Source organism: Lepisosteus platostomus, chromosome 22, assembly GCF_059453375.1.
Source record: "Lepisosteus platostomus isolate fLepPlt1 chromosome 22, fLepPlt1.hap1, whole genome shotgun sequence".
NCBI lineage: Eukaryota > Metazoa > Chordata > Actinopteri > Semionotiformes > Lepisosteidae > Lepisosteus > Lepisosteus platostomus.
Genome location: NC_142632.1, coordinates 8,344,115 through 8,368,079, shown reverse-complemented (window position 1 = coordinate 8,368,079; position 23,965 = coordinate 8,344,115). Strand labels below are relative to the sequence as shown.

General features: G+C 51.6%; 2 protein-coding genes across 4 annotated transcripts in view; one reads left to right on the top strand and one right to left on the bottom strand.

Annotated features, from left to right (window-relative positions):
• Positions 1-18: 18 nt before the first annotated feature.
• Positions 19-9,137, bottom strand: smyd4 (SET and MYND domain containing 4). The gene is made up of 10 exons (XM_088615668.1): positions 8,846-9,137; positions 7,742-7,886; positions 6,642-6,731; positions 5,097-6,150; positions 4,727-4,909; positions 3,836-4,005; positions 3,277-3,412; positions 3,003-3,119; positions 2,632-2,755; positions 19-1,415 (listed from the first exon to the last, which is right to left on the bottom strand). Exons 1-10 carry the CDS (start codon positions 8,977-8,979, stop codon positions 1,280-1,282), a joined length of 2,289 nt encoding a protein of 762 aa, XP_088471794.1. The 5' UTR covers positions 8,980-9,137; the 3' UTR covers positions 19-1,279.
• Positions 9,138-9,264: 127 nt separating this feature from the next.
• The window catches only part of rpa1 (replication protein A1), an 89,883-nt gene continuing 75,182 nt past the window's right edge, over positions 9,265-23,965 (top strand). For 2 of the 3 annotated variants that reach the window (XM_088616094.1, XM_088616095.1), the window contains exons 1-13: positions 9,265-9,463; positions 10,367-10,414; positions 10,513-10,591; positions 11,376-11,484; positions 11,809-11,897; positions 12,510-12,587; positions 13,495-13,615; positions 15,529-15,631; positions 15,913-15,981; positions 16,248-16,440; positions 16,997-17,133; positions 17,551-17,699; positions 22,582-22,714. In XM_088616094.1, coding sequence (XP_088472220.1) covers positions 9,431-9,463; positions 10,367-10,414; positions 10,513-10,591; positions 11,376-11,484; positions 11,809-11,897; positions 12,510-12,587; positions 13,495-13,615; positions 15,529-15,631; positions 15,913-15,981; positions 16,248-16,440; positions 16,997-17,133; positions 17,551-17,699; positions 22,582-22,714 — 1,341 coding nt within the window. In that variant the 5' untranslated portion in view covers positions 9,265-9,430. The remainder of the gene's footprint in view (positions 9,464-10,366; positions 10,415-10,512; positions 10,592-11,375; positions 11,485-11,808; positions 11,898-12,509; positions 12,588-13,494; positions 13,616-15,528; positions 15,632-15,912; positions 15,982-16,247; positions 16,441-16,996; positions 17,134-17,550; positions 17,700-22,581; positions 22,715-23,965) is intronic. The other variant, XM_088616093.1, reaches the window with a different exon arrangement.

The window sequence follows — 23,965 nt, the reverse complement described above, 5'->3', positions numbered from 1 at the left end:
AAGTGACATCACATGCAATTACTGGGGTGCCATGTTTATTAGCTACATGGACAGTGCAGAGGGAAACAAGTCTGTGTCGCATCCAGGCACTCAGACTGATCGGATGCTACCTTGGTTGCAGAAGAGCGGTTGGCAGTATGATCTCATACTCACACTTTTATCAGGATTGAGACCAAACACAGTAGAGTTCAAGGCAGGGAGCCTGTGCGCAGAAGGCACCCTGAAGACACTAACAGCAAGAAGCCAGCACACTCCCTGCACAAGTGACAGGGTGAGAAGGGTGCTAACTCAGTGCTCTCCTGAAGACGGGGTGTCTCCGTGCCAGTCCTGAGGGCTCTCCTGAAGACGGGGTGTCTCCGTGCCAGTCTTGAGGGCTCTCCTGAAGACGGGGTGTCTCCGTGCCAGTCCTGAGGGCTCTCCTGAAGACGGGGTGTCTCCATGCCAGTCTTGAGGGCTCTCCTGAAGACGGGGTGTCTCTGTGCCAGTCCTGAGGGCTCTCCTGAAGACGGGGTGTCTCCGTGCCAGTCCTGAGGGCTCTCCTGAAGACGGGGTGTCTCCGTGCCAGTCTTGAGGGCTCTCCTGAAGACGGGGTGTCTCTGTGCCAGTCCTGAGGGCTCTCCCAAGCATTAAGGGGAGCAGCTGGGTTGTTCGGCTTGTTGTTAACAAAGGGGCCCTGGCAATGATAAAGGTGCCCCTGGTTGGTATCCAGACACACCAGTGTGGGCTCTTACTGGGGCGCCAGGTGTACTGGGGCACTAGGGGTACTGTGGGCTCTTATTGGGGTGCCAGGGGTACTGTGGGCTCTTACTGGGGCGCCAGGTAAACAGGTTGAGTTTCCTCGACCCCGGAAAGGTAGCAGTGTTTTCAAACCACTGATCAGTCTTTTTCAGCCCATGAAACCCAGACTGGGCCTAGCGAAACCCCGAGCGGTCGGCAGACGTACCCTAGCTGCCAAAGGGTTAACCACTTTCCCTGTGGAAACGCCCTATTCCCATGGGCTTTGCTCAGGAATTCGGCTGGGAAATGAATTACTGGCCTGTGGCTGCAGGCAGAGTCTTCAGGGAGCAATGAATCAGCACAGGAGACGGGACCATGACTGCCCGGCAGCTCTTCCTGCTGACAGACACCCCCCCTCTCCTGCGGGTCAGGAGCGCAGGGCAGAAGGGGCCGTTGTCCTGGAGACGCGCTCGCCCCCCCCCCCCCGATTTAAACCGAGCGCAGCAGGAGCCGGCCACGCCCACCTCGCCACTCCCTGCTTCCGTGCGAACCGGCTGGGGCTCTAGAACCGCAGCGCCCCCCGCAGGAGGTCCTCCAGGCCCTGCAGCTCCTCGACCTCCTCGCACCCGGGGCCGCAGTGCCGGACGAGGAGACGACGGGCCTCGGGAATCACCGCCAGGGCTGCGCCGATGTCAGCGCTGCGGGGCAGACACAGGGACAGGCACAGGGCGGGGCTTCATCAAGACAATTCACTGATCTCCGATTCACTGATCTTCATCAAGACAATTCACTGATCTTTATCAAGACGGTTCACTGATCTTCGCTCCGGACGACTTGGGGAAGCTTTTAAAATAGCAAAGAGAATGTGTGGATATATAGTTCCTAGATAATAATTTAAATCAAGGGATGTTGTCTAGCAGATTGTACAATAATAATGAATAATTTCTTACACTTATATAGCACTTTTCTAGACACTCCACTCAAAGCGCTTTACAGGTAATGGGGATCCCCTCCACCACCACCAGTGTGCAGCCCCACCTGGATGATGCACCAGTACTCTCCCCACACACCAGCTCTCAGTGGGGAGGAGAACAGAGTGATGAAGCCAGTTCAGAGATGGGGGTTATTAGGAGGCCATGATTGGTAAAGGCCAGGGGGAAATTTGGCCAGGTCACTGGGGTAACACCCCTACTGTTTTCAAGAAACCCTGGGATTTTTAATGACCACGGAGAGTCAGGACCTCGGTTTTAAGTCTCATCTAAAGGACAGTGCCTATTTGTACAGAATAGTGTCCCCGTCACTATACTGGGGCATTAGGACCCACACTGACCTTATTTAGAACACGAGTTTGGTCTCCAGGTTCTAGAAAAGGATCAGCCCAGAGAAGAGCTACATCTGGGGCTCAAGGGATTGTCCCACACTGACAATCCGACAGCGTGGAGGAGCTGGAACGTTCCAGTCTAGAGCAGAGAAAACTCAGAGGAGACCTGATACAGGCCCTCAAAATCCTCAAGAGTCAACCCGGCGATCTTCTTCAGAACAACCGGTGAAATATGAATCAGAGAGCACAAGTGGACACTATGTGGACGTACATTCAGGACCGAGAACAAGACACACTTCTGTAAACAAAGGGTTGCGAGAGTCTGGCACAAACTTCCCAGTCACGCAGCTGAAGTCAATACTCTGGCTTCTCTCTGTAAACCGCTGGTTGAGATCCTCAGATCAATTAACAACCAAACTGGCCGAATGAATCAAATGGCTCCTCTTGTAGGTACCCTTTCATCATGTTGACTCAGGCTAAACAACAGGAACATCACCCAGAGCTAAGGGCTCAGTATGTGCAGGACTGCACGCGATCTCCCAAAGACACAGCTTCTCGGACCACAAAAAGCCCCCCCCCGTCGCTGGGCTTACCCCTTGAAGTGCAGCTGGGCCAGTTTGAAGAGCTGGTGCCCCAGTTCGACGCTGTCCTCTCCGTGATGGGAGCGCACCGCCTCCACACTGGGTCTCAGCTGGGCGGCCGCCTGGTTCCAGCGCCCTGCAGCGTCGCGCGCGCACGCGTCGACAGACAGGAGGCGGCAGTGAGCCCCTCTGCGTACATTAGCACGCCCCCCCCACTCCCGGCCCACTCCCAGAACGGCGAAACAGCGAACTCTCCTTCGCCCAACCGTTCTATTGCAGACCGAAGCGAAGCAGGAGAGACACACGCCGCGGTTCGAACCCACAGCCCAGCCGGAGTGCGCCCCGGCGCGGGGGGCTGCCCAGGGGCTGGGGGGGGCGCTCACCGAGTGTGGCGTAGGCCCGCGCCAGGGCGTCTGCAGCTTCTCCCTGCAGGGGGTGACTCGGGGACAGGAACGCGCTGGCGAGGCCGACGGCGTCCTGCAGCTGCTGCACGGCTCCCTCTGAGGGAGGGAGGAGAGACGTGAGGGACACGTGGGCCTCGGGGTGCCCTCCACAGGCACATCACGCGGCCGCAGGGTGCACCCCGAGTGAGAGACACTCTGAAACCCCAGCAGGGGAGAGGAAGGTGCTCAAGACCGGCGGCCCACTGCCCCTCACCTGGCTGTCCCGTCTCCAGCAGGCTCACCGCCCCCGCCACGAGGCCCTGGACGGCCTGCAGTCTGTGGGACAGGTCCGCCCGGGGCAGGACGAAGCCGCAGGAAGCCTGGGAGCAGACGTAGCCCTCCTCGCAGCGCTGGAGCCAGGGACACACAAACCGTTAACAGTAATAATGAATAATTCCCTACACTTATATAGCGCTTTTCTGGACACTCCACTCAAAGCGCTTTACAGGTAATGGGGATCCCCTCCACCACCACCAGTGTGCAGCCCCACCTGGATGATGCACCAGTCCTCTCCCCACACACCAGCTCTCAGTGGGGAGGAGAGCAGAGTGATGAAGCCAGTTCAGAGAGGGGGATTATTAGGAGGCATTGGTAAAGGCCAGGACACCAGGGTAACACCCCTACTCTTTTCAAGAAACACCCTGGGATTTTAATGACCACAGAGAGTCAGGACCTCAGTTTTACGTCTCATCTGAAGTATAGTATAGTATCGTATAGTGTCCCATCACTATACTGGGGCATTAGGACCCACACAGACCGCGGTGTGAACGCACCTGGACAGCGGAGTGGCACCGCATGCAGCACACTCCCAGCGCCTCCCTCCCGTGACCTCTGCACTCTGACTCCAGCTCCTGGCAGCAGGCGGCACACTGGCACTGGAAGAAATACTGCTCCTGCAGGAGGCGCTGGCGCTCTCTCACCGCCATCCTGCTGCGGTGCGGTCCTGGAGGGGAGGAGACGGGGGCTCGGATTCATTGATCCCCGCCAGGACTGCAGCTTGAGCTCTACTGCCTGGGCATCGCCCTCTCACACCTGGGCCTGAGCCCTGTTTATTACCTGGGCATCGCCCTCTCACACCTGGGCCCAAGCCCTATTTATTACCTGGGCATCGCCCTCTCACACCTGGGCCCGAGCCCTGTTTATTACCTGGGCATCGCCCTCTCACACCTGGGACCGAGCCCTATTTATTACCTGGGTATCGCCCTCTCACACCTGGGACCGAGCCCTATTTATTACCTGGGTATCGCCCTCTCACACCAGGGCCCGAGCCCTATTTGTTGCCTGGGCATCGCTGTCTCACATCAGGGCTATGCTAGCAGCAGACTGGGGCAGGCAGTGCAGGGACCAGGGACAGTGGCTCCCCAAGAGCCAGGGCACAGCTGGCAGCATGGCCTTGTGACGGTCAAGAACTACCAATCAGCAGAAGCCCACGGGCCAGGACAGGACCGGCTCACAGAGCACTGGCCGGTCACAGGCTCCTCAGCAGGCCAAGTGCTGGCGTTCATGAACACCGAGTGATTCCACATCCCAAATATAGGCAGGTGCCAGGAAGGAAAACGAAAGAGGATAAGATCCTGGGATAAGAGTGAGCCCACTCACGGGGAGCCAGCCCTGGGTTCGCAGGGGGCGAACGAGGGACCAACGCAGGAAGGAGAAAGAGTTACCGTAGCAATGCAGGAGCTCCTGGCCGGCCAACACCGCCTGGGCAGTGCGGACAGTGACCAGGTTGGACTGGAAGGAGACGCTGGTGTTGGGCGAGCAGGAGTGGTTCAGCAGGCTGAGGGTGGGGAATATCGCCGTGGCGATCCGGACTTCAGCACTGGACTGCACCGCAGAGTCACCGACACCTGGGGTCAGAGGTCAGAGGTCAGAGAGCAGCACCTGTTGGCACATTCTTGTACTGACATTCGTTCAATGCTGCTTGCCTGCTTGTCATTATAAGCTGCCTTGACTTCTTGGTAATGTGCCAGCAAGGGCCTGCACACCGCCAGCATTATGAGGTCTGTGAGATGTAAGGTTGGTGAAGTTCCTCACCTGTGTCTCTCACTGCAGTTATAGCTTGGGCGTTGCACCTCAGCTGCAGCATGTGCCTCAGTGCTGCTGCTCCCAGCATGCCCAACTCCAAAGGCCGCCCCTGTCTCTCGTCCTCCGTCTCACTCTGTGATTGGCTCCCACTCCTGTCACGCGGGGAAGCTCCGCCCCCTTTCTCCGACAGGGGCCCCGCCCCCTGCAGCCTGAGACAGAGCGTTGCCACAGTAACGGCGCACAGGAAGCGCAGGCTGGGGGCGTGTCTGTGCGTGTGCGGGAGCAGGTGATGGACACACAGGTAAGAGGAGCCCAGGTAGCGGCCTGAGGGGTCACATCCAGGTACTGGGGTGCTGTTTGTGGAGCCGTCCACATCAGGTTGATCAGACTTTTCCCTGGTGCTCATCCTGTCCAGAGTTTCTTCGTCCCCCCTGCCCTGGTCCTGCACTCTCTTGATTTCCTCGCACCCGGCCTGCAGTGCCACCCGGAGTGCCAAGTGTGCCAGCACCCCCGCCGCCAGCAGCTCCCCCCCCAGCGGGCACTCCCAGCGATGGCACCCCTCCCACGCCTGCTCTCGACATTCCTCCCCGCAGTAACGGGCGTAACTGCAGCCCTGGCAAGGCACAGGGGAGAGCGCCCTGCGCAGGCAGCGATGGCAGTGCCAGTCCTCCGTGCCCGCGGCCCCCCTCTCCACCGCGGGTCTGACCGCTTCCTCGGGGATCAGCACGCAGCTGAACGCCTCCTCTTGCACCACCACCTCCCCGGGCGCAATGTCGGCCGCGGCCAGCAGGTGGCGACCCTTGCCGAGGCCGAAGCGCAGGGCTACGGCAGGAGACGCGCAGAGCAGGGTCCCGGTCAGGCTGCCGCTCTGTGCCTGCGGTGCCTGGCGCTCCATAACCCCTTCCCCGGCGGTACGGATCTCCGCACTGGCACTGCCCTCCTCCTCCTCCTCCCTTGCCCGCTCGAGCTGAGAGAGGCACTCTGCCCGCCTGGCCAGCAGCTTGGGCTCCAGGTGTCCGGGGTAGCCCTGGCTCAGCGCCCTGCGGATGTCCCGCAGGCACTCCTGCGAAAACAAGCAGCTGGTTTTCGGATCGGACCCACAACAACCCGGGACGTCTGTCACCACGTACCAGGTTGTCACCGAGAGCCTAACTAGACAAGGTGCAGCGGTGTGGTTTGGTCATTTATGGGTCCAATCAAGATCAAAAATCACCCGCCCTGTCCAAACAGCAGCGAAGGTTATGGGACTGATGCAGCTCTCCTCCGTGATTAACCAGGAGGGAAACAAGTACATCAGATCCTTTTTATATTCTTAATTCTGCACATCAGAACCTCTGGCAAACATTTCAGGGCTCCCAGATGTTGATCAGATAATGTGTTCTCTCTCTTATGTCTAATCTATTAAAAGTAATTAATGCAAATAATTGGCAAGGATAAATGCAACTGTGTATAAACTGAGCGTGCTCCGTGACCCCAAACCGAGCTTTACCTTTGCCCGAAAGCTCACACTAAACCCAGCGTGCAGCGTGCAGCGTGCAGGCTTCTGGCGCTCACCTGGTACTGGGCGAGGTGGAAGAGCGCAGCGGAGCGGTTGGCCAGGCACAGGGCCAGCTCCTGGCTGCCCGGGTCCGCCTGGCACACGCCCTGCGGAGAGAGCAAGCACTAGACTGTGAGAGGGCCACCCCCCCACCACCACCACCACCACCACTCTGGCGCCACCTCCTGGCCGCTCGCAGAACTGCAACGGCATCGGACGCATGAGCGCTCAAGCAGGCCGGGAGCCGGGTTTCCGAATGCAGCGTCAGCGGAACGGCGCTGGGGGAGGGTGCAGGGCGATGGCCGCCCCTGGGGTGCCCCACGCCGCCAGGACAGCTGTCCTGGAGTCTTACAGGGCGCAGGACTGGAGCACGAAACACATGACCCTCATCTGCTGGGCAGCCAGACAGGCCCAGACCCTGCACGGCCAGCTCTGTAAGAGGTGCCGAGCGACAGCAGTCTGGGGGCGCAGTCAGGCACCTGGACTCCCAGCTGGAAGGTGTGTGGGTTCGAATCCCCAGTGCGATCATACCCCTCAGCCCCAGTACTGCACTGAGACATGCCTCCAGTACAATGATTACAAACATAAACTGCTTTGCTTTTCTGGACTAAGCTGCAGACTTATATTAAAAAAGAAACCAATATCAATATTGATGAAAAAAGATGTTATGTTGAGTTTCAGCCCCATCGAAAACAATATTAAAATTTCGTTGGTAATAAATGTAATTATTCTAATGGCACGTTATTATATACATAAAATGCTTGAGCATTTTAAAATGGATGTAAGGGGGGTATTTGCAGACACAAATATGAAAGCTGTGCAGACATTATGTTTATTTAATTTGTTTAATCTTTTTTCCTAACTTGAAGTTATGTAGTAGTATGTACCCCTGGCGATCTTTTTGTCTTGAACTGTTATATGCGCTCTTGTTTGTATTGTAATTTTTGTTATTCTGTTATGCATAAATACTTTTTTTTTTAAAACCTGCTGTGGGTGCAAGCACCAGCCAAATAAAAATGAATACAAATAATGAAGCAGCAATGTCAGGTAACAGAGACTGCGCAGGTGACGCATGAGCAGAGCCGGGTATGCCTGTAAATGAAACGGGACCGGTGACCTTAGAATAGCGCAGCAGTGCCCCCAGGTAGTCTCGTGCCTTGAACTTCCCGTTCCCCTGCTCCCTGAGCAGGCGCGCGCAGTCCGGGCTCTTGCGCACGGAGCGTCCTCGCGCCGCGCGCGACAGCAGCGCCGCATCTTCACCGCTGACGGGGCGAGGGAGGGAGGGAGAGGGAGAGAGAAAGAAAGAGCATCAGGCCTTCGTCCGCCTCGGCACTGAAGCAGCGCCGCCCCAGCTGAAGACGCTTCAACATGCGGTTGACTTGAGATAACTACTTTTTAACGACCGCAGAGCCAGGAAGAGCGCTGCTCCCTTCACGGAGCAGGGCTGCAGTTTCACTGCTGCCCGTTTGGGGTGTGAGAGGGGCCAGTAGGGGGCGCTCACCCTGCGGTCTGTGTGGGTCCTAATGCCCCAGTATAGTGACGGGGGCACTATACTGTAAAAAGGTGCCGTCCTTTGGATGGGATGTAAAACCGAGGTCCTGACTCTCTGTGGGCATTAAAAATCCCAGGGCGTTTCTTGAAAAGAGTAGGGGTGTTACCCTGGTGTCCTGGCCAAATTTCCCCCTGGCCTTTACCAATCATGGCCTCCTAATAATCCCCCTCTCTGAACTATCTTCATCACTCTGCTCTCCTCCTCACTGAGAGCTGGTGTGTGGGGAGAGGACTGGTGCATCATCCAGGTGGGGCTGCACACTGGTGGGTGTGGAGGGGATCCCCATTACCTGTAAAGCGCTTTGAGTGGAGTGTCCAGAAAAGCGCTATATAAATGTAAGCAATTATTATTATAATCTGCAAACAAGCATTTTTTTACTGCACAGTTGTCACATACTCCAGGTTTTTTCAATTAAAAATCAAAATTCATGCTATAGTTTTTTTTATTAGTAAACTTTAAAAAAGTAAATATTTTTGCACAGATACAGGATTTGGACTGATCCCTCGGGTGATTATCCACGGTGCGCAAAACAGCTAATGAATTAGACGTGCAGTTTGCACACGAGCAAGACTGAGCCCGATCCCAAAAGGGATAATTCAGAGGTACACTTGCGACACTTTCATTCAAGACTTTCTACACTGACAGAGACAGGACGCGAGTTGTACTCACTTCACCAACGTGACGCAGAAAGCATACATCTCCGCCGGCTCGGTGAGCGCCGTGAACGCCTGCTTTTGGACGGAAGGCAAAAGCTTCCACTTCTGTTCGACATGTCTCTGCCACTCGGGGCACGGCAAATCCATTGTTTCTTGAAAAAAATGATAAAACTAACGCCTAGCTATTGCATCTCTGCATGCAGCGGGGCACACACATTACAAACCCAGCAGCACTCTCCAGTCAAGGGTGATAGATCCCACTTTTGAGAGATCCTCCATCTTGGCTCCAATCTCCCTTATATTTACATAGCTTCGAGCCACAATGGCGCCCGTTTCGCGGGAGCGCTTTCCCCGCCAATCCGACGAACGGGGAGGGACCGTCTCCGTTGAGCACGGACCGCGCATGCTCACGACCCGCCGTAGCCGGCGGAATTTGGCGCGTGACGTCGGGAGAGTTATAAACACACTCCGCGCGCGGTCTACAGCCAAAACTTGGCGCCACGGAATACGGACCCGCAGAGGAGAGAGGCGTATTCACCCGTCTTTGAGTTTTCAAGGAGAGTTTTTTTTGGTTAAAATCTGATTTCTTTTGCTCGCTATGACTGTCAAACTTACCGAAGGAGCCATTGAGGTAGGTGATTTTCGGGGGTGGATGCAGTAGTTTGTAGTTATTATCCACACTAGCGGAGAGTTCTTTCTGATGTCGCACTTGATAAATATTTTTTCCTAGTCGCTCAATATCGATCGCAGTGAATTGCTTTACTGGATTTCGTCGGTGATGTAACACCCCCAGTTGTTTTTGACTCTTTCTAAGCGATGCAAGCAGAGCCCTGCTCCTGCGAATCGGGCGTGTAGCTGGTCTCCGAGCCGTGTCGCGGGCCTTCGCGCCGGCGCTGGATTAATAAAACCGCTCCACGGCTCACAACAGCCATGACCTCCGGGAGCACCCGTTAAATAAAGAGCAAGCTTGATAAACGCCATTCTGTAACAAAACAAACACCTGCTTGCATTGCATGTTGGCCAGAGCGAAACACTGCTTCCAGAACTGTAGGCGAACGGCTCGGGGTCTGGAGTCGTTGCTGTAGCTGTCTGTAGGCTGAGTGTTTTAATTTCCCACCGCAAGTCCTACACTGGCAGGAGCTCGTTAGCTCTCAGACTTCAGTCAGTGGTTACTGGGACTTCAGCTGGCCGAGAGCGGCACCCAGCCTGTCTGAGGACGGGCTTGATGTTTGTACAGGTACTGACGACGTGCCGCAGGCATCATTTTATAATAGACATGTGCAAATATACACATAAACGAATTTTTCATCTGTGTATGTTCTTGTCTGTTCTCTTAATGCTTTACATCTTAGTTCATTCTAACTGGGCTATATGCATTCAAAGTAAGGAAGTTTTTTATGATTAAGGAAGAGGGATAGAATTGTGTAGCTGTGCATTCATAATTCCAGTTTCAGTTAATCTGTATCTCGGGTTTGATATTTGATACACACTGCCAGGCCTGGCTGACCCCCCTCCTCTCTCTCTCTCCCCCCAGGCTCTGACCAAGGGCAGCGACGTGCCCAACATGGTCCTGCAGGTGGTGGTGAGTACGGACCCATCTGATCCGAGATCCGAGGTCTGTTTGCCCTTGTTGCAGCATCGCTGAGATCTGACCTGTGTCCCCTCCCCCCTCCCAACCAGAACATCCGGCGCATCGAGAGCAGCGCCGGGCCGGTCCGGTTCCGGATGATGATGAGCGACGGGGTGCACACCATGTCCTGTGAGTACAGCAGCAGTATTGGGCCTGTTTCAGCCGGGCAGCAGTCGGCTCCCATCGGTTGGGTTTAGATTGGAACCTCAGGAGACTGTCGGTCCTCTGAAATACGTCTCTTTCTTCTTAAAGACGGGGAACAAGCAGTGTGTCCTGCTGGCGGGGAAGCATCTTGCATCTGGGTTTGAATTTAAGTCCTTTTGATAGTTGTATTGCTCCTTATTGTGGTGCTTAAGTCTTGGTGGCTGCTAAAGTCTTTGCTCATTAAGCTCTGGAGAAGATTATGGTTTAAGGTCGTAAACTTGATTTTACATGTAATAAATTCAGAATTTTTTAGCTTGGGGAAATTTTAGGAGCTTTTCCTAGTTGATCCAGAGTCGGTTTGAATGGCAGAGATGGACCCAGTCTCGCTGTGCTCTGCTCCACTTTCCTTTGGTCCTGGTTGTTTTGCTTCTGCAAGTTCTGGTTGTGTGAGAAGTGTTCTCTCCTCTCTGTGTCTTCCAGACTTCAGGTGTCAAAGAGAGCCCTGTTAGCTAAAGTATTGTTAAATGATTCATAACTGGTACTTGCACATTTTTTAATAGTGACAAGTGAAGGGTCTGATATTTGGGTTTGAAACTACAGGGAGGCGGTGTAGTTGAGGGCTCACTGGGGCTCCTGCACAGGTCTGTTGAAAAGCTCAATCGTCATCAGCCGCCTCAAACTCCTCGTCCAGCTCCTGCTCCCTGGAGCCCAGGGCATCACTGTGCATGTTTTTTTTTTTTTCACCCCGAAATCTTCCTCCTTGGCACAGCCTTCATGCTGGCCACGCAGCTGAACCACCTGGTGGAGCAGAACACCGTGTCTTCGAACTGCATCTGCCAGATCAAGAGGAACGTCCACAACACCCTGAAGGATGGCAGGTGAGTCGTGCCGCCTGCCCCCACCCCCGGGGAGCCTGGCATGCCCAGACGTAAAAGATTCCTGCCGGTGCAAAGACAGAGAGAGAAGGACAGGAGCACTTCTGTCATTGTTGGTCTTGAAGTACAGTGAAGTCCAAGCCCTGCTAGGAGTGCATTCGTCCCCCAGGTTTATGAACTCTTGTTGAGGTGGGGTTTGAGGAGCTCAGCTTTCAGGCCACAATGAGAACCTGAAAGCTTGGCGCTGGGTGGGAGCTGTCTCCTCCGGGCTGCAAGCGCGGGCGGTCCTAAGCAGTTGCTCTGTTTTCTGGCTCTTGGGGTGCCCAGGCGTGTGGTGATCATCGTCGACGTGGAGGTTCTGAAGTCAGCGTCCGACGTGGGCGGGAAGATTGGGGACCCGGTCCCTTACGGAGAAGGTAAGGAATGAGACGCGTGCAGCATGTGTTGGGTGTTGCAGTAGGAATCCAGGATGTTCTGTAAAAAGATGGCAATTTAAGAAGTCCTAAATAATTCCTTACACTTATATATTGCTTTTCTGGACCCTACACTCAAAGTGCTTTACAGGTAATGGGGATCCCCTCCACCACCACCAGTGTGCAGCCCCACCTGGATGATGCACCAGTACTCTCCCCACACACCAGCTCTCAGTGGGGAGGAGAGCAGAGTGATGAAGCCAGTTCAGAGATGGGGATTATTAGGAGGCCATGATGGGTAAAGACCAGGGGGAATTTGGCCAGGACGCCAGGCTAACACCCCTACTCTTTAAACAACAGCCTGTTACCTGGTTTTCTTGGCTCGACTTCTAATGCTTTTATAAAAGAGGGCCCCCCCCCACTCAAGATCAAGCTGGAACTGTCCTGTTTCTGTTGAATATGGACAATGCTGGCACAGTCTGCCCTTGCCTGCAGAAGCCAGAGTGCCCATCTGTTAGCTGTACATTTCCTCCTGCACGCGCGCGCAGGCCTGGTGTCGCTGGTGCCCGTCGGCGAGAGTTCAGCAGCGTTCTGGGTTTGTCTCCCATCACGCAGGTCAGGCGAAGCCCCAGCAGGTCCCCGTCTCCCACCCTCCTGCCCGGCCTGTCCCGCAGAACGGCACCGGTCCCGCAGGTAAGCGAGTGCCCAGCCTCTTGCTGGAGCGACGTGACCCATGTCTTTTCAGAGCCACCTCTGGTCTCGTGGTGTTTCTAAACTAGTCCGCAGGATCTGAAATTGTTTCCTCCTTTTCCTATCCCTCCCACATTTAATAGATCTCCTGAGCCCGGCACTTGTGTTGTGAACCCTTCCAAGTTTCCTTAACCCTTCTCATAAATGGATGCTGTGTAGACCGACCTTTTCATAAGCATTAACAGTTTTTCCTTTGCTGGAAGTTGTTTGGGCTGCAGACCTGGGGAGGGGATGAAAATGCAGTGAGGTTCCAGCAGAGGGCAGTAGACGCTCACAAGCTGTTCTCAAATCATCCTCTCCACAGACCTTCTGCAATGAGGCTGTAAAATGGTTTTGTTATAACGTTAGTTTATCTTCTGTGATTTATTACCCTGTGATTTATTTTGACATGTCTGATTAAATTAATTCAGATATTCATGGATAGCTTTGGGGTGTCTCTAGCGACTGTTCTAGTGAACTAAGGGGTGTCCTATGTAGCAGCTGTGGGCTTAATTAAAGATAATACAGTAGCTGGCAAACTGGAAGCACTTACCATGCACTTTGATGTGTAATCCTCAGTGTGAGTTGCACTCAAACGTGCAGAGGTAGTCAGAACAAAGTCTGACAGTCGTGCAGTTGGCATCACTGAAAGGATGAGTGTTCTAGGTTTAGAGTGTTTAACCCCTGAGACTTAAGAACAAATCTCTCAAACAAAATTGCCTTTGTGTATTGCTTCAGTCTGCACGTTGTGTCTGAAACATGACTTAGGGTACCAGTGGGGGGGGTTGAGTGTGTTGAATCTTTTTGTTGTTTTTAATTTGGTAATGATTCATTTTTAATTTGCATGTTTCTTGTCCCCCCCCACCAACAGCAACTATGAACAGGGTCCCCAGCAGAGATTTTGGGAAGAAGGCGATGCCGGTTGCCCCCAATACTCCTGGTGGCACCTCCAAAGTGGTTCCCATTGCCAGCCTCAACCCCTACCAGTCCAAGTAAGTCCCTGTGCCCAGATCAGTGGGGGGGGGGCAGAGCCATTGACCCACAAACCCCAGCAAACATTTTAATTTGGAGCCAAGTTGCCCCGCCAGCATTCAGGAGCTGGATAAGCGTAGTTGTCCACAGAGTGATGTGCGCTCTGTTGCTTAGCATAAGAGACCATTCTGCTTGTTTGCAGATTTTCCACCTGGACGTACACAGATCTAGTCTCATTCCACATTTGCATATATATTGTCATGTTGCGCTTCTATGCAGAATCTCACTTTCCTGTTTGGGACTCATAAAGGTTGAGATAATGCACCCCCAGTAAATAAATGTGCACTAGTAATGCATGCTGTGGTTTCACATTTTGGAAACTTTGGAAGGTTTTATGTATCAGTATTTTCTGTTAGCCTAATTAAAGTGTGTGGAGGCAGTAAGAGCTGGTTGTACAAACCTTGGTTTTCCTTTTACATGAAGGTTAAATGAAGAAATTAAATTGTTGCGCTGAAATTCAAAATCTAAGCCAGCCTAATTTTGTTAGCTGATTAAAATATAATTGCATTACACAGGTAATCTACACATAGTGTTTAAAGACTGATTCAATTTAAATGTAGTGTGGAGGTGGTTTACCTCTGGGGCAGCACACAACAGTGCCTGCATAGCAGTTAAGAGCTGCACTTCAGTTTCATTTAATGGCTGCAGCCTCTAACTTTTAATTGGAAGGGGGAAGGGGAGAAAGTTCAAAGATGCCGATTGCAGCCATTGTGTGCCACAGGGGTAAAGCGCAGCCTGATTGACCGTGGCGATCCTTCAGCTTCGGTGTCCCGAGCCGGGCTTTAAATCAAAATGTTAATTCAGGTTGGAACAGCTGCTTCGAGACGAGGCTGCTGCAGCCTGCCTTGCCTTGCTATTTATAGCTCCGGTGCCGTCACACGTTGGTGAGCTCGGAAAAGAACGGGGGTTTGATTAGCCGAACGCACTGGCCGGGGCTGCTGTTGCCGCGCCTGGGCTGTCCAGTCGTCCAGTCCTGGTCCCAGAGGGCCTGTGTATGCGCGGTTTTCCATTCCATATCGGCTCTTAAGCGAAACCAGCTGGTTAGTGGCTTAATTGGACCAGTTGGCCAGCTCCTTTCAGATCTTCAGGTGCAGCTGCTGCGTTGCAGAGGTAGAAACCTTGCAGACGTGCTGGCCGTGCACTTCCTAATGAATTTGGGTGATGCTTTTAGCCAGAGCGACTTATATTTGTACCCATTTATCCAGCTGGGTGTTTTACTGAAGCAGTCTGAGTGGATCTCCTTGCTCACGGTTACAAAAGCAGTGTCTCACCTGGGAGCTGAGCCTACAGCCTCAGAGTCCAAAATCCTGACTGCTGCTCCATACCGCAGTCTGGCCATGTGGACTCAATAGCTGCACATCTGTTTCTCTAGATTTTAAGTTTTGGGTTCCCACTGAGTGAACTTAAATTTTTACCTGATTTCACTGCTCGGTTTTCCTTAAACACTGAGCTTGGTTATTAGATGAAAGCAGTTCAGTTGATTTACAAAACAGCTGGAAGGGACAGTTTCTCTTCTGTTAGTGATTGCTGAGACAGCGGCACCAGGTGCTGACATCAAGCATAGCAAATACATTTTGTTGCAGTGTTGAGACACGGCTATCTCAAAACCAGCAGGTGTGCACAGAAAACCGTCCATTCCAGTTCATTTCTTTATATAATTGAAGCCTTAATTGAATTAAGAAGCTGCTTTACATAGGAATCTTTACAAATATTTATTTTTTCTAAAGTTACTTGCAGAACACTGTAATTGAAAGGCAACCTCCAAAAAGTCTGGGGATTGAACATCCTTTGTGTGTGGAGTTTCTGTGAGGCACCAGGCTGGAACGAAAGTGTGTGGTTTTTAAGTTTTGCACGTCGTTTGGCTCCTCTGCAGGTGGACAATCCGGGCACGCATCACCAACAAGAGCGCCATTCGAACCTGGAGCAACTCCCGCGGCGACGGCAAGCTCTTCTCCATGGAGATCGTGGACGAGAGTGTAAGAGGCCTCTCCTGGCGGCGCGGGGCTGTGGGAGGGATTGCTGAATCAGTATCGAAGTTTTTCGCGGGGCGAGAGTCGGATGGGTAGATGTACTCGAGTACCCCTCTCTTTTAATTTGAAGAGCAGAAGATTTTTTTTTTTTAAAAAGCATGCTTACCAAAGTGAGTGGTGAAAGTATCAGTTTTGGTGCAGGATGCTTCCTATATCTCGAGGAAGGGGAAAACATGAGAGATCTGGGATTTGGAGTGCTCACTGTTCTGCTTTTTGTCTTTGCCCAGGGAGAAATCCGAGTCACCGGGTTCAACGAGCAGGTGGACAAGTTCTACTCCCTGATCGAGGTCGGCAAGGTGAGGCTGATCCGACACGCTTTCCGGACTTTCTTGTGGTCCCTTGACAATGGGAGACGGAGCTGAACGGTCCAAATGCAAAAATGTTTTGCATCTCTGGAATGTATTTTACAGCAGCATAGAAATTTGCATCTGTTACCTTTACTTTTTTTATTGCTGGTTACGTTCAATTTTTACTGATAAACGTATGAAAATCTGAACACTGCAAGGTGGCATCATAATTGCTAAGCCCCCACAACCCCAACTTCTGGGTTTTTGCCAAGCAGGTGTACTACATTTCGAAAGGCAGTCTGAAGATCGCCAACAAGCAGTACACCTCTCTGAAGAACGATTATGAGATGACCCTGAACAACGAGACGGCCATCATTCCCTGTGAGGACGCAGAGGATGTGCCCCTGATGCAGTTCGAGTTCATCCCCATAGCGGAGCTGGAGAACAAGGAGAAGGACGTTGTGGTCGGTAAGGGATCAGTCTGGAGCGCCTGTACCTCGTCTGGACTGCGACACCTAGGGGCCGCATGCGGGACCCCAGAAATGTCAATGAACTGAAACAGTTTGGTAAGGAGGAATGGTCTAAAATTTCTCCTAACTGTTGTGCAAGTCTCAGCATCTACAGGAAATGTAACTGGTAGAACCCCCACCAAACCAGTTCACATACGTTTTCCATCCGAGACTGAATGCTTAAACAACGTGTTCAGTACTGACAAGAAGTGGGTTTTTTTGTGTTTAGTTTAGGCAGATTGTGTTTGTCTATGATTGTGACTTAGTTGAAGATCAGACCACATTTTTATGAGTAATGCAGAAATCCAGGTGATTCCAAAGGGTTCACAAACTTTTTCTTGAAGCTGTATATTGGTTGTACTGTTGACTGGTTAATACAGGCTCGCTTCTCAGGTTGTCCGGTAGGATTATTGAGTAGGTGTGGTCGTGCATTGATCACAAAGAAAGGCAAAGCTTTTTTTTAAAAAATGCCGCTGAAGATGCTCTGTTAATTCTTCTCCTCCTCCCTTCCGCAGATGTGATTGGGATCTGCAAGAGCTTTGACGAAGTGTCCAAGATTACCACAAAGGCGAACCGCGAAGTGTCAAAGAGGACCATCAATCTGATGGACATGTCCGGGAAGATGGTCACAGCCACGATCTGGGGCGAGGAGGTAGGGGGATATGGGTGGTGGCCTACACCAGGTTGTATTGTGAGCTGTAGGCTTCAATTGCCTTTTTTACGAAACAGTTTGTACAAGCACACAGGATGCAACATGAACAATATCGGATGTTCATTTCCACTTCATCGACATGTTAAGTACAACATCCTGCAGCTCACAAAACCTGACATGGATCACACTGCTGTGCAGCAGGAGTTGCATTCTGGCCTCTACATGTCATCCTTGGAGTGTGTGGTTGCAACACAGGCTGCTTTTTAGGTTTAGCTGTTATATTAGCAGTTAAGCACCAGTATAATTCCAAATTCGGGTCTATGGATTTTGTAGCTGTAGATAGAAGAGCTGGCCAGTGCTGTAAAGTTTGTAAATGTGAAGCAGTAACGCCTTCTCTCTCTCTCTCCTCTCTGCCAGGCGGAGAAGTTTGATGGCTCAGGGCAGCCCGTTGTGGCCATCAAGGGGGCCCGACTGTCGGATTTTGGGGGTCGCTCCCTGTCCGTTCTCTTCAGCAGCACGATGATGTTGAACCCAGACATCCCTGAAGCCTACAAACTGCGCGGCTGGTAAGTGTCTTTCCTGATTGCCCTGCCCGGCTGCTGCTGACATGGGAGTGGTGAAGTGCGTTCTCTCTTCAGCGGTTTCGTGAAAGTAGGAGCAGGAGCAAGCTGGAGAATCCAGGCTCTGCCACGTGAAAGTAAGCCCTGTTCATAGGCTGCCCTTGGTGTCCGAGCCAGTGATGCAGAAATAATGTAGGAAAGCTGTTCGGATCTGCCCCTTTCAGTAGGGCCTTGTAGGAATGCTGGGATGGGTTGCTCCCCATTTCCTTTGAGCTCATTCTTGTCGGATGTCGGATTCTTTTGTCCTGCTTCCTGCTCAGCAGACGCACGAGGGGCTCCAGAATCCTGCTGCATGGCGCTCTTCTTGAAGTGCTGTAGCTTGTGGCAATGCTGGGGAGCCTTTTGGGGTACAAAAAGCAGTTCAGAATGCATGCGTCTTTGGAGGAGTTTTCAGACCTCAGGGAAAAAATCGGAAAGGTTGGGCTTATGTGTTGTATACGTTATAAACTGATTTCACTGAATCGGAGCTCGGAATAATATTTTAAGACGGTAATCTGAACAAGCTCTTTATTTTCCCACCCACAAAATCTCTTTAAGACTCAAAAACAACAAAAAAAAAACCTTCTGCTTCCTGTGGTTAATAAGACAGGATAGTGTAATTGATGATGCACATTTCAATGCTCTTGCGAAAGGCAGGGAGAAAAATGACTCTTGGCGGAGGAAAAGCTGACAGATGAAAGCTCAGTAGCCCTGATTAGATTTAAAAATGAGGTCCTTTCATCACAAAATAACCTCCACGCACGAACAAGTCCCTGGGTTTAGACGCTCAATTAAGCAAGGCAAGTATTTCGGCAATTTTCCTGGGTAAATTTACTGAAAGAAGTGAAACATCAGCCGTTGCACAAACAGACCCTCTTTCCTGAAAGTTTAACAGCTTGGGTTTCGGCAGAAGTGAAGAGCTATGACTCACACTTAGTCTTTTTGTCTTAGGCGGTGATAAGTTAGATTATGCATCGTTGTTAAAGCGGGCTTCCAGAACAAACTAGTGAGTTTTTACAAGCCGTCGGTCTGTGTAAGATTGTGAAGGCATAGCTGACAAACCTGAGTGTTCAGTTTTGCAGTGAGCTCATACTTCATGCCGTCTGCTGTGGCAATTGTGGTCCCCTGATAAATAAAAAAAGCTTGAATGAACTAATCAGTCCCTGTCAATCAATCTTATTAGTTTGCTACTGCCCGTAGACATCAATCAGAGCCAGAGTTGTATCAATCAAGGGTCACAGTTAAAGAGCCGTTCGAGTAGCTGGTCTGTCTGCGGTGCGTTTTTTTTGTCGGAGAGTTTAACTGTTTATTTCGAGAAGTCACTGTGGGATTAAGGAAGTGGGATACAGAGGCATAGGCTAGTTTAGACCAGGCAGGGTGAGGAAGGCAGCCATGGCTGGGATGGTGGGTGACTTCTGTCCAGCTGTTTGCACAGCAGGGGACAGCCTGGTGTTTTCGTCCACATTTCATGTGAGATTTTGCGTTTAGGTTGACGCTAGGTCTGGGGGTGACAAACGCCGAGTTTGCTTGTTTTAAACGCTCCGGGTCAGGCACGACGGCAGTGCTGCAGTGTGTGCGTGGAGTCTGTTCTGCTGTGGTGGCAGAGGCACTGGCCACGTGCTAGTCACTTTCTCAGAACTTCACGCCCTCCTTACTGTCAGCCATCAATTAGTACCTTAATAGACTCCACTTTGTGACTGCTCTGGCCTGCAGTGTTCTTTTTCATGGGGAAAGATTGCAGACCAAGTCTGTCAAGGTATTTCTCCGTACTTGATGCAGCAGGATATGAAACCGCAAGGTAACAAAAAAAAAATCCCTTGTCTTTTTATATCTTCAGTTCAGTGGCTGTTTTTGTGTTGCGGCCCCTTGGGTATTGTTAGTGAGTGGTTGTTGTGATACAGCCGTCTTGAGGGCTGCGGTGCACTCTTCCTTTAGAAGACCTCCTCACACCGTTTTCACTTGCTCGAGTCCTGTGGGTGTGGGGGGCAGGGGCTGGAATGTGTAGATACAAGTAATAGGAGCTGAAACAAAAGAGCCTTTTCTTAGCTTCAAGAGAATGGAATTGCTTCTGTTTGTGTTCGTGATGTTAAGCAGATTTACAACACGGTGCCCGTGCAGGTTTTTAAAAATAGCCTCATGATGCAGCAGAGCACTGTCTTTTTTCTGAGCTTGCCCAGAATAGCTTATCTGTCGGGTTTCGTAAGCCCTTCAAGTTGGAAAACACAAATCTTTCTCAGCCTCTGTGACAGCATACTGAAGGCAGTCCTCCAGTCTCTCTGCCTTACCACATCCTTCTCACATGGCGAACCTGAGATAACGAGAGGGAGGTTACGAGCTCCTCGTGGCCCGGGAGGTCAGTCTCTCGGTCCCTAGTGTCCGCTTGCTGACCTGCCGTGTAGGAGCTACACTGTCCCTGTCCTCGTACCTTTCCGTTTCCGATTTAGATTTCTGTGTTTTATGTGTTAGTTGCAAGGTTCGAAATTGTCTCCTGGTTATCTTCAGGCCCTTGTCCAAAACTTCAGTTGAGTTGCACATTTGATTGTACTTTGAAGTGAAAAGCTTTTAATCTCCCTTTTATTAGTTAAGTGGTCAGTAAAGCATTTAATTTCTTCATGAATATGAAACGTAACCAGGAAAGCTATGGCACAACAATCAAAGCTGAATTAATTAGCCTTCTCTGCAATAGCTTCAGAGCTGTACTGTTGAACAAATTAAGTTAAAAATGCTGCTGCACTGAAAGGGCACAAATCTATAGAGAACAAATCATGCCACAAATATCCCTTTCCTCTCGGTCTTCAGAAGTTATTACCATCTTTCTCCACTAGGTGGCACTGTGGCCTTTCCAGCCAGAAGAAGACCAGCTCAATCTTTCTGCCCTTGTTTATCAACTGGGTACACTTGTACAGCTCTAGCCTGCACTTGGCTCGACAGTGTAAATAGCCTTTTGTGCGAATTTTATCGATGACCCAGTTACGGAACTGCTGGGGCCTGACGGTTTTAATCCTCGGTCCATTCCTGTAGACATGAGGCTGGCGACAAATCTGATCTAATGCTTTCCTGTTGGAAAACGTTTGTGCCGGTGTGCTTCCATGTGTTTTCTTTCCCACCTCTCCCTTTTTTTTTGGCATGCGCTCCTGCAATCGGTGCAGTGGGGGATCGGCTGCTTCCAAGCCCTGGTGTGAAATCTTTTGTCCGCTGTGCTCTCAGGCATGTGAGCTTTGGATATTGGCAGCTCACCGTCTTGCCCTCTGTCCCCTTACTGTGTTCAGGCCTTAACCCATCTGCCTGCTGGTGGACAGCAGGCTGGGGAGACTGTGCTGTTTCTGCAGGTCCTGTTTATTCCCTTGTGCGTTAGCAGGAATGGCGAACCGCGTGTGCACACGGACAGGTCAGTTTCAGCTTCTGCGAGCCTGTGGCATCTTGTGTAGATTTTGCTGGTGAAGCCAGACAGCAGCTGTGTTATCTTAAATTCTCAAATCTGCCTGTGCCGCCTTACGGGAGAAGCCTGAATTCTCCAGCATCAAGTGTTGGCTCCTAAAGAAGCCTGCAGTGCATAAAAGGTGAAATATCTTGCTGCTGTGCAGTAGGGAATCTTATCTGCTTTTCCGGTTGGCCCTGGCTGGGATCTTGCCATCTCACTCTGCCTATGCTGGTGACCGTCTGAACCTCGGCATCCCTTCCGGGCCTCAGCCTGGTACAAGCACCGCCTTATGGCATTGCCTTCCAGTTTGGCGCCTCTATCCACAAGGGTCAACATGTGGCTGTTAGGAATGTTAGCTGTAGCCCTTAAGAGGGAGCAGGAGAATAGGCACACTCTTCTGTCAGATATAGGTATCAGTCCAGATCCCTTCAGGACAGATTGGCACATCACTGCTGTGAGGTTCTACCTGCAATAAGCTGTACTGAAGATGCTTATCGTGTAGGTGGGGTAGCAGGAATCCCAGCGCTGCCTGTCCCTGTTCCTGAGTGTTTTGTGAACCCCCTCTAGCTCACTGGGAAGATCACTCTCACTTGAACCCTCTTTCACTGCCCTGGTGGCCTCACTGGTTCATCCCTGTCCTGGCTTCTCCCTGTCGGCCCATCTGTCCTCATCGGTGCCTCCTCCGAATTTATAGAGCCAATCTCCTCCCTGCTTCCAATTCTAAAAACAAAAGTAGGTGGTTGTTGTTTTGTTTTTTTCCTCCTCCTCTACCCCTGTACATAATAAATTGCACGCAGTAGCGGTGAGAAAGTATCGGTGCCACAGGAAAGAATTAAAAACATTTTTCAGGGAAGGCAAGTCCACGCTGGTGGTACGGCACGTGACGCGGCCCCATTATTGGAGCTTTTCAATTAGTCATGCCTCTGAGGGCAAGACTTCTTGTATTTACAAACCTCTCCCAGCCAGCCCTTTTAAATGAATGGATTAATAAACAGTATTGATCTTTCTTGCTTCGCTCCTACAAGAAGGCGTTTTGCTTTCTTTCTCGCCCCCCCCTGGTTAGGAAACTAGCGAGGTCAGGAAACCGATCAGCTCTCTGGCATCAGCCTGACCCCTTTCTAACTTTGCTCTCGACGCTGGGCTTTGATTTCCAGATTGTACTCCAGGAGCCTTTTGCCCAAATTGCTCTCGAATGGAGTTCTCTGCATTGCGGTTTGAGGCCTCACCCCCCCCCCCACCTTCACGGGCTTGTGAACAGATGGCGGATCGTGACCGCGGCGGGAGGTCGGAGAGTGAGGTCAAGCCACGGGCGGGGCATTTCCGGTGTCGACTCGTGGGCGCAGGGCAGGCCTGGAAGTCGGACAGCGAGGGAATTGCAGGCCTCCTCTTTGCCGACGAGCCCTGTCCGTCTCTCTCTCCCCTCCCCAGGTTTGACGAGGAGGGCCATGCGATGGACGGCCAGTCGGTGTCCGAGATGAAGGGCGGCTCCTCGGCGGGCAGCAGCTCGAGCTGGAAGACCCTGCAGGAGGTGAAGGAGGAGAACCTGGGTCACGGGGAGAAGGTGAGGGCCTGCAGGCTGGCGTCGCACCCCGGCCAGCTCACTGCCGCCGCTGCTGCGGGGGAACGCGGCCTGCTCCTGCTGAGGGGTGCATCCAAGGCTTACCATCTGTTGAAGGAAAGAGTATGGTGTTGGGCCTTGAGGTGGTGCAGCAGCTAACGGTTTTTAAATGCCCCTGAAAAACCGAAGCAGCTGGTGGTCCTGCTTTTATCATTATTTCGCACATCAAGTACTTCAGCTGGGCACATGTGTCCCGTGTTGTGCATCTCGTGTCCACGTGCGATGAGCCGGTTAAAATGTTCTGGCCAAACATTTTGCACTCAAGATGGTTAACCAAGCGTTACTAATAAATGGCCGTTGTGCGTATTTCCCCCTGTTATTATGAGAAAGGACTTGTTAAAGCATTTCATAGCTGTGCTTAAAGCCTTGGCTTCCAAGAGGCTGTTTTCAGTGCAGAGGCTCTGAAATGTCTCGGCCTGCCTGGTGTTTTAGACGAGACATCTGGACCTTGGAGGTTTGGTTTCTGATGCTGTGAGATTGTGAAAGGGCAAGGGACAGGGGTCTTGTTTATTGGTAATTGATCAGTAGTATTAGAGAACCTCTGCTTCTGCAAGCTAGCGATTTGCTGCACAACGTAATTACTGATTGTGCTCGGCTGTGTTCCTGCTGAAGCAGTGCATTGAAGTCTCTGTGCTTTTCATGCTCATCTGAGCTGGATAGAGGTTTTTTTTTTCCCCCTGTTCAGATTACGGCTTTAATTTATTCCCATTGCACAGCTTTTCTTGTGTTAGGTTATAAAACCCAGGGAAGATGAGAATTGGATCTTCTTTTTAATTTGAATTATGTGAAGGGCTGGAAGCCCAGGGCGACAAATAGCTCGGGAATCAGAGAAGCGCTGCGTTCTGAGGTGTGAGAAGAGACGCCGAGAACCAATCGGGTGAAACGGAGTCAAAAAGCACAAACTGTGCGTCTAATTTGAAAAATAGGGCACAGTGTAAAAAACAGGAGTAAGCTTTAGAGCTCCTCGTCATGACTAATAAATCACAACTCTACTACTGCCTCCTGATTCACAGGAGTTGGAAATAATTAATGTTTAAACTGGTCTTGATTTCCATGCTTTTCAGGCAGTGGCGCCTCTAATCCAGAGTGTTTGGGGGGGGGGGGGGGCTTATTTCATCATACTGGGGTCACGCTGCGTCTCCCATTTAAAGACTCGGTTCTCTCTGGAGAATCGGTTTTGTTTAGGAGGAGAGG

Excerpts from the sequence above, each read along its gene's own strand:
- smyd4 (XM_088615668.1), bottom strand. The coding sequence starts at position 8,979 with ATGGATTTGCCGTGCCCCGAGTGGCAGAGACATGTCGAACAGAAGTGG. Across the intron at positions 4,006-4,726 it reads GGAGCTCCTGCATTGCTACG|GACCGCACCGCAGCAGGATG; the intron begins GTAACTCTTTCT and ends CCTCCCCTCCAG. Across the intron at positions 3,413-3,835 it reads GGTGCCACTCCGCTGTCCAG|CGCTGCGAGGAGGGCTACGT; the intron begins GTGCGTTCACAC and ends CCCTGGCTCCAG.